The sequence below is a fragment of the Marmota marmota genome, unplaced genomic scaffold (genome assembly GCF_001458135.2).
Source record: "Marmota marmota marmota unplaced genomic scaffold, marMar, whole genome shotgun sequence".
In the NCBI taxonomy this organism is placed as follows: domain Eukaryota; kingdom Metazoa; phylum Chordata; class Mammalia; order Rodentia; family Sciuridae; genus Marmota; species Marmota marmota.
The window spans coordinates 6430914-6440539 of record NW_026000185.1 but is presented as its reverse complement, the minus strand read 5'-3'; the positions used below and the strand labels follow the sequence as shown (position 1 = coordinate 6440539).

General features: G+C 52.2%; 1 protein-coding gene across 1 annotated transcript; it reads left to right on the top strand.

Moving 5' to 3' along the window:
- Nucleotides 1-7639: 7639 nt before the first annotated feature.
- Nucleotides 7640-9507, top strand: Cldn9 (claudin 9). Its single transcript, XM_015491545.2, has one exon. The coding sequence runs from the start codon at nucleotides 8409-8411 to the stop codon at nucleotides 9060-9062; it is 654 nt and encodes a 217-aa protein (XP_015347031.1). The 5' UTR covers nucleotides 7640-8408; the 3' UTR covers nucleotides 9063-9507.
- Nucleotides 9508-9626: the final 119 nt, after the last annotated feature.

The window sequence follows — 9626 nt, the reverse complement described above, 5'->3', positions numbered from 1 at the left end:
CGGCCGTCCGCCCCTGTTAGACGAGCCGCAGCAGCAGCCGCTACCGCCGCTGCCTGCTCGACCCTCGCCTTTCAACCTGCTGGCGCCGCCCACGCCCCGCGACCCCTGGCCGCTGCCAGTCTTCCCTCCGCCCCCACCACCGCACTTTTTCCTGTCACCGCCTTTCTGACTGACCCTCCCGAGGCCGCGGGCCGCAGGGCCAGCGGACAGGTGAGTGGACAGCCTTGCCTAGACAAGGGCAGATTCAGAAGGCGTGAGTCAGAGCCCGGACTGGGGACCAAAGAAGGGTATCAGGGCAGTAGCCTAGGTTTGGGGAAGAAAAGCGTTTAAGTCTGACCATAAAGTCCTTTTAAGTAAATTGGGGGCTTTCTTCCATCTTTCTCTTCAGCCCTGAAGCCTCTTGCAGGGTTATTTGAGAATGTAACTCATCCCAGTGCTGATAACTGGCTGGTGTTCAGGCAGCAAGCAGGACTGCTGCTCATGGGGAAGGAAATGGGGATGAAGGGATGAAGACAAGTTTGAATGCTTCAATCCATGTCCAAAATTAATCATTTTTTCCTGATAAGGGGTCAGGATGCCATGGCTGAGGCCCTCCTCTGTTTACCCTTGGAAATTCTGATCCTCCCAGGTCTTAGTCATACTTTTTCTGAAATAGATCCAGGGGTCCTGCTGACCTCTAGCCTTGATGATGGACAATCGATACTGGGCAGGAGGATCACATACAAGGGCTGTGAAGTCATCCTTAGGGGACTGGAGAGCTCCAGGCTGAGTCCTGAGAGGAAACTCCTGTAGTCTCTCCAGCCTTACTGGCCTTCCACCCACATCTGGCCAGTTTCTGTACAGGCAGTGCAATTCAATGAAGTTCTTTGTTCCACAGGTGGCAGAGGCTCAGGTAACCACCCAGGCGGCTCATCTCCACTGGCTTCTTGACAGCAGCACAGCAGTGGTAACAGGAAGCTGATCTTGACTTTGAGGGACTTGTTAGAGCCCAGAACTCACCAGCAAGAAGGGTAGTGCATTAGGTTCCCGTGTCTGTGATAACACCACAAATTGAGTGGCCCAAGTCTGCAGAAATTTGCTTTTAGTTCTGGAGGCCAAAAATCCCAGATACAGGCCTTGGCAGGGCCTCTCTCCCTCTGAAGGCACTAGGGAAGGATTCTTCTTGCCTTTCCCAGCTTCTGGTGGCTCTGGGCCCTCCTTGGCTTGGGCCTCTTCACTCCAGTCTCTGCTCCCTCACAAGCTTCTTTGTGCCTGTCTCACATCTCCCTGTTTTCCTCTTATAAGGACATCTTTCCTTGGAAGCTTGGATGCAGGGGCCCACACTCAATCCATTAATCTCATCTTGAGATCCTTCTTGTAATTGCATTTGCAAAGATCCTTTTATTAGAAAAGGTGGCATTCCCTGCTTCCTTTTTTTTTTTTTTTTTGGTACTGGGGGTTGAACTCAGGGGCACTGGACCACTGAGCCACACCCCCAGACCTAGTTTGTATTTTATTTAGAGACAGGGTCTCACTGTGTTGCTTAATGCCTCACTTTTGCTGAGGCTGGCTTTGAACTGGGCATCCTCCTGTCTCAGCCTCCCAAGCCACTGGGATTACAGGTATGCACCATGGCGCCCGGCTCAGGTTCCACATTTTGTTGTGGATCCACCATGCAGTCTATACTGGCAGTGTCCTCTCCCCTGTTGGGCTGGCCCACTTCCCTACCTGTCTTCCCATAACTTCAAGGTCTTGTCACTTACTGGCCAGGGCACTGGGTGCCTCTGGAGCCCTTGGGCAGGAGCCAGTGGTGCTCTGGATAAAGCTCTAACTGGCAACAGAAAAAAACAAAGTGACTGTCTTTCTCCTCTGAATTATGGCCAAGTTCCCATTCTGTTAACTTGCTGCGTCTCCACTTTATATTGTGTAGCCCTCCCCTCAACTAAGAAATGGACATCAGAGACAGTGAATACCTTCCTTTAAAGACAGCACTGTGGGGACCCCACCCTCAAAGCTTGGGAGTCATACCTACTGCTGGTTGAAGGAAAACAATCACCACTGATAATAAAGTTAATTGTTACCCATTCAACTGTGTCTGTTCAGGTTTACAAGTGAAACTGCCCTTATGTGCCTGACAAAAGTCTTGTCCAGGTCAGTCCCTATATCCAAAATGTAGGGGTGCTCACTCAGAAAATGCCTGAGGTGGCCCTGGAGATAGGCAGAGCCGCACTTCTGTTCCTTTAAGCCTTGAGTTATCTAAGGTCGGGCAGTTGTGACTGCCCAGTGACGTCCTGGGGCAGACTAGAGCAATGGTGGTTCCCACACTAGGGGCTAAGGCCAGGAGAGAGTGAACCAGAGGCTGGGGGTAGGGTGCTTTCCAGGTAATTGATAGTGGAGAAGGGAACTTTCCACAGTGCCAGTAAAAGCAGGTACTTGAGTCCAATGAACATGAATATACAAGGCAAAGCTTTTATCTTTGTTTTTGTTTGTTTGTTTTGTTTTGTTTTGTTATGGGTACTGGGGATTGAACCCAGGGATGCTTTATCTTGAGCCACATCCCCAGCCCTTTTTATTTTGAGATACACTCTCACTAAGTTGCTTAGGGCCTCACTAACTTGCTGAGGCTGGCCTGGAACTTGTGATCCTCCTAAATTTCTGGGATTAACCATCCCTTGGTGCCAGGCTTGGTATTTTCTTTTTTTGGGGTGGGAGGGAAACCAGGGATTGAACTCAGGGGCACTCAACCACTGAGCCACAAACCAATTTTGTATTTTATTAGAGACAGGGTCTCACTGAGTTGCTTAGCACCTCCCTGTTGCTGAGTCTGGCTTTGAACTTGCGGTCTTCCTGTCTCAGCCTCCTGAGCCCTGGGATTACAGTAATTTCTTTAAGGAGTAAGTGGTGCTGGGGATGGAACTGGGATCTAGCACATTCTAGGCAAGCATGCATCACTGAGTTACACTTCCAGCACCCCCATCCCTTTTTGTTATATTGGGGATTGAACTCAGAGGGGTTCTACCACTGAGTTATATCCTATCCTTTTAATATTTTTTATTTTGAGGTAGGGTTTTACTACATGGCTGAGGCTGGCCTCTAACTTTTCATTCTGCCTCAGCCTCCCAAGTCTCTGGAATTATAGGTGTGGCCACCAGGTGTGGCTCACGTGATGTGTGTGTGTGTGTGTGTGTGTGTATTTTTTTTTAAGTGCCCAGGACTGAACCCAGGGCCCTTTAACCAGTGGGCCACACCTCCATCTGTTTTTTATTTTGAGATAGGTGACACTAACTTCCTTAGGGCCTCACTAAGTTTCTGAGGCTGGCCTTGAACTTGTGATCCTTTTGCTCAGCCTCCCTAGTGGTTGGGATTGCAGGTGTGTGCCACTGTGCCTGGCTCTTGTAATATTTTCTGGCATCATCCTACTGATTATAGTTGATTTGATTAAGAATAGCCAACCTGGGCTGGGGTTGTGGCTCAGTTGTAGAGCACTTACCTAGCATGGGTGAGGCCCTGGGTTGGATTCCCAGCACCGCATATAAATAATTAAAATAAAGGTCAATTGACAACTAAAAATAAAAAATGAAAATAAATAAATAAATAAATAAAAGAATAGCCAATCTCTGAGGATGAGGGGGAAAAGGCACTTATACATTGCTGGTGGGACTGCAAATTGGTGCAACCAATATGGAAAGCAGTATGGAGATTCCTTGGAAAACTTGGAATGGAAAAGTCATTTGACCCAGTTATCCCACTCCTGGGTTTATACTCAAAGGACTTAAAAACAGCATACAACAGTGATGCAGCCACACGGATGCAGCACATTCACAATAGCTAAATTGTGGAACCAACCTAGATGTCCTTCAGTAGATGAATGGATAAAGAAAATGTGATATATATATAAAATGGAATTCAGCATTAAAAGAGAATAAAATCATGGCATTTGCAGGTAAATCGATGGAGAATATTATGCTAAGTGAGGGAAGCCAATCCCCAAAAAAACAAATGCTGAATGTTTTCTCTGATATGAGGATGCATATATCCCCAATATGCTTCCATATTGGGGATGGGCTTAGGCAGGGGGCGGTGGGAGCATGGGAGGAATGGAGGAACTTTAGATAGGGCAAAGGGGAGGAAGGGGAAATGGGAGTAAGAAAGACAGTGGAATGAGATGGACCTCATTACCTTAAGTATGTGCATGAAGACATGAATGGCATGACTCTACTTTTGTGTACAACCAGAGATGAATAAAGATGTGCTTTATATGTGTACTATGAATTGAAATGCATTCTGCTGTCATGTATAACAAATTAGAATTACCAAAAAAAAAAAAATAGCCAATTTCACAATTTCAGCAAAAGTGAGGCACCAAGCAACTCTGTGAGACCCTGCCTCTAAACAAAATACAAAATAGGGCTGAACATGTGGCTCAGTGGTGGAGTAAACCTGAGTTTGATCCCTGGTACACCCCGCCCCCCCAAAAAAAGCAGGGAGTAGGAAACTTCAGTATAACAATAACAGATCGTTAATCAAGGCCTGAGGGCTCATCTACCACTTGTCCCTGTTCTGATCCCGTCTATGGCATAATCAGGTCTAGCTGCAGTTCCTTTCTGGAAGGAGGGAATGGCAGGCTCTAGAGGAATGGGTGTTGGGGAGGCTCACTGGGAAGAGCCCCTGCCCACTGTGGTCAGGAGGGGCACCCTGAGCCCTGCCCCTCCCCTGAGGGAGCTGGCTCTGAAGTCGACCTGGGCTGCTTCAAGCTTGTCCTCCTTCCTGAGTGTAAGCTTGGCCAAGGTTCCCCAGCACTCTGGGCTGGTTCTTCCTCTGAGCTGCTGAGAATTACCAGGCCTTCAGGCTTCCTCTGCACTTATAGGTTAGGGACTGGCTTCTCCACCAAGAAATCAGTTCCTCAAACTGGCAGGGGGTGGAGCTGCCCTGGGGACTCTTATTGTGCCACCCAAGGCTACTTACTACTTACACAGTCCCCTTCCCCAGCTTTGGCCCCCTTTTGCCCTACCAAAGCTGAGCTTGAGCTTCTTCTGTCCACCTGATCCTCTCTGTCGCTCCCAGAGGGAACCAAGACAAAGTCATTTTATCACTGCAGTACAGGGCTGGGCTGAAGGAGGGAGGCTGAGGCCCCAGCCTTGGTTTCTTCCCGGAGCAGTACATTATAAGTTTCCCTCCCCCTTCTCTTTCCTGCTTGGGTGAGGCAGGGCAGGGATTCCTGTGGATATGTTAAAGTGCCTTTTTAGATGGTAACTTTGCTGAGCAGGCCCAAGCTCTCCATATCAATGACATTCCAGCCCCTGTCAGTCCCTGAGTAGACTCCCAATTTAACCCTTCGGTTCCCAGGATCCAACTCCATCCACATGGACGGGGGGCGGGAGGGGGGGGCGGCGGGGAGACATGTGAGATGTGAGACTTGGGCGGAAGGTGACTGAGCTAACTGGGCCACCAGTGGGCAAGCCTGGCAGGCACTGATCACTGGGGAGGTACCTAAGTCCTACAGTGTGTATCCCTCTGGGGCTGGCTGGTTCCTGGCAGTGTAGCACTCTGCTTGGCTTCCTGTACAGACATTGAGCCAAAGAAGGCAAGGGGCCTTCCTGGGGGTGTCCAGGCTCAGCTTACTGGGTATGTGCAGCCCCCCAGCCAGTTATGATGTTATAGGCTTAGAGTTACCCAGGAACTCCTGGGCCACTGAGTCAAGGCTAGTTGTAGTATAAACAACTATCCTAATTTTTTTGGAAAGCTGGGCTCAATATTCAAACTGCCCAGGGGGTAAAAAGCCTGTTGGGGAGGGGGCACACAACTGCCTAGGACAAGAAAGAAAGGGGGGCAACCCAAGGCAGGTGTACAGCCCAGGACCCGGCTCTCCCAATCAAACTGGGGATACTCAAACTGGAATATCCCAGGTCAACTGGGTGAGTTGGGCACCTGAGACCTAAGGCAAGAGGGTTTTTTTTTTTTCTGGGCCTGGGGAAGAGGAAACCCCCTATTTGGAGCTGCCTAGGGTAGGGTCCTGTCCGTGGGCCCTCTGGATACCCAAGCTTGCTGCTGCCACCTGACAACTGCCCAAACCTGTGCGGCTGGATTCCTGGCAGCCCCTGAAGGCCACAGAGGGAGCTCACAGTCAGGCTTGTCTCTATTTGTCATTCTTTCCACCAGCCCCTCATCCTTGAGATATACAAGCCCCAGGGGCTGGATGACCTGGAAGAACCCAACACCATCACTGGAGGGCTAGAGACCAGCCATTGTCTAATCCACTGTTGTGGGTTCCCACCCCACCCCTGCCACTGTGAAAAAGGCACCTCCTACCTCCTCTGGTCTAGAGCTCTAGACCAGCCCCTCATCCCAGAGGGCCTGCCTCCTGTGGGGAGGCACAGACACTGGTCTCTGTCTCCTTTTTTTTTTTTTGGTATGGGGAGGTTCTCAAGCTTTTGGAGATCACAAACCCCTTTGTCAATCTGATGTAAACATAAACCTCTCCTCCAAAAAGTGCTAAAATTCATACCCAGAAGGAAGGTTCCTGCTCCTGGGTTCTAGTCCCAAACAACCTGGAAGCTAGAACCCTCTATAAATAAAGTCTCTTCAAATTCAAAGCACTGAAGGCCCAACCTCCCTGACACCAGGTGTGCAGAAGGGGCACCTCCCAGTACTGCCCTTACCAGTTTCTGGTGTCTGTGGCTAGGTCAGTTCCAGCCTCACCCCCAGCCCTCTCTTTCTTGGGAGGAGAAATGGAGGTGAGAGACTGTCCAGAATGAGGGCCCACTCTGCATTTTTCAGAATCCACACACGTCTTTGGAAATCCTATGAATGCTCCCTGTTCAGATAATTATAGATGGTGGCTGACACCTGTAATTCCAGTGATCCAGAAACTGATGGGAGGCTGGAGCAAGAGGATCACATGTTCAAGACCAGTATCAGCAACTTAGCAAGATTCTCAGCAATCTATTGTGAGCCTATCTCAAAAAATAGTCCAGGTTGTAGCTCAGAGGTAAAGTGCTCCTGGGTTCAGTCTCCAATACCAATAAGTAAAAGTAATAATAGTCCTCAGGGATTCTTTGTCCCCAGAGAAGGGCTTGAGGGAATTCCTGAACTTCCCACAATGGGTCTTTGATGCAAGGAGGTTAAGGAGTTGACTCTCCATGATGCATTCCTGGTAGGGGTCAGAATTTGAGCAGAGGTCTGTGCGACTCTCAGGCTGCCCCCAATGAGGAGGCTCCCAGGGCTCTTTCCTGCCGACTGGAAGGTGTGGCTCAGGGATACCAGAATCCTCCAGGTGTCTCCCCCAGGGAGGCCTGACTGGCTGCACCCTGTCCTGGGCTGCCTGCCCTTTCTTGCTCAGCCTGTGCGCCCCACCTCACCCCTGCTCGCCTCCCCAGCAGGCTCCTCTTTGTCCCCTGGTCTCTGGAGGCTTTCAGCAGCTCAGCTCAGCCCCCCAGATTCAGCAGCGGGGGTGGGGCAGGCACACCTGAGCTGAGATAGAAGGCGAGTAGTTTTCTAGGCCGTTGTCAGGGCAATGCCACCTGAGCTGGGCGCCAGGCACCTGTTGCCCAGGGAACCGCGCAGGCGGGGCCCCTCCCCCGGGAGCCGCCAGGGCCACTGGGCTGAGACGGAAGGCAGATCAGATTCCGGAGAATCTTGGGCGGGTAGGGGGACCGAGAGGGGGTTCGATACTCGGGGAGGAGGGGCACATTTGCATCATGAAATGAGGCAGGGGGATGACAAAGGTGGCATGGGAGTGGGCAGGCTCAGAGGGCAGGCTGAGACTCCCTTTGCCTATTCCTCTGTCCCTAGCCAGTTACCTCGGCACCCCATCTCCCCTATTCTTCAACTTGCCCCACCCAGTCTTCTCATTCCTGGTCCCTGAGCTTCAAAGCAGAGTTGTTCTTCCTCCCCAGGCGGCCAGGTCTAGGTAGACCCCCTCCCACTGGCCCTGAGGCTCCCCTACCGCCCCTCCCATGCACCTCCAGCTCTCCTCCTCCTCAACCCTCAGGTCCCACGGCCCAATCAAGGCCTCCCAGCCCTTGGCTCTGCTCCTCCCCTGCTCGGTCCTTAAAACCCCGCCTGCAGCCAAGACCAGCAGAGGCCCCAGGTGGCACCTTGGCTGGTGCTACTCTGAAGGAACCAGTGCCAGCTGGGAGAGGAAGCAGCGAACTGGGTGAGCTTGGCCTCACCAGACTGCAGGAGTCTGAGGGGCGATAGGCCACCAAGGGGACAAAAACCCCTCAGCTAAGTGGGACAGAGACTGGCTTTTGTTCCGTGAGGATCTGACACCTGCGAGAGGCCTACAGATGTGAGGACTGTCCTGACCTAGAGGCTTCGATTCATTCTCCCCTCTCCCTGGGCACTGAGACCCACCCACCTGACCCGTCTGGTCCTCTCTGTGAGTCAACCAGACTGCTTGGGGCTGGGGAGACCTGACTGAGGGGCAGATGGCTTCAACTGGTCTTGAACTCCTGGGCATGACCCTGGCTGTGCTAGGATGGTTGGGGACCCTGGTTTCCTGCACCCTGCCCCTGTGGAAAGTGACTGCTTTCATCGGCAACAGCATCGTGGTGGCCCAGGTGGTGTGGGAGGGGCTGTGGATGTCCTGCGTGGTGCAGAGCACTGGCCAGATGCAGTGCAAGGTGTATGACTCGCTGCTGGCACTGCCCCAGGACCTGCAGGCCGCGCGTGCCCTCTGTGTCGTAGCCCTCCTGCTGGCCCTGCTTGGCCTGCTGGTGGCCATCACTGGCGCCCAGTGTACTACGTGTGTGGAGGACGAAGGTGCCAAGGCCCGCCTGGTGCTCACTGCTGGAGTCCTCCTGCTCCTCGCAGGCATCCTGGTGCTCATCCCGGTCTGCTGGACGGCCCACGCCATCATCCAGGATTTCTACAACCCCCTGGTGGCTGAGGCCCTCAAGCGGGAGCTGGGGGCTTCTCTCTACCTGGGCTGGGCTGCAGCTGCACTGCTCATGCTAGGTGGGGGGCTCCTCTGCTGCACATGCCCCCCACCCCAGTTTGAGCGGCCCCGTGGACCTAGGCTGGGCTACTCCATCCCTTCGCGCTCTGGCGTGTCGGGCCTGGACAAGAGGGACTACGTGTGAGGAAAAGGCTTCCTTCAGGCGTCTGCACCTTCAGACTCTGATTGCACCCTTGCTTCTAACCATCCCTTCCCTTGTGGGAGCCTATTTCTGCACAGCTGGAGCCAGACCTGGCGTTACAGATGTTCTCGGCTGGTCTGGCTGAAATGACCCTTAGTGGGGTCGAAATGGGGCCAAAGGTGTTGGTGCGCCAGACCACCTTGTCTCTCTTGTTTTCTTCTGTTGTCCAGGACATAGACTGACCTTTCTTCCTCTGAGCCCTCCCCTGCCCCAGGAACAAAGGACAGCATCTCCTTGTCTCCAAAATAAAGGAGATTGTGCTCTCCCTGCTTGGTTCATTTTGGCCCAAACTTCACCTGCATAAATAGGCCCTTTGGGACTAGCCAGCCTGTCAGTTCCCCAGCTCTGCCCTCAAGTCTGGAATCTGGAATAAAAAGAGATCTTGTAATCAGGTTTCCTTTGCTTTGTACACTTGACTCCCCTGAGGAGTCAGGCCAAGGTCTGCTTCAGGTCCTGCCCAGTGAATAACCTTTTTTACACCATGGGGTCAAAGCCAGGAAAGGATCT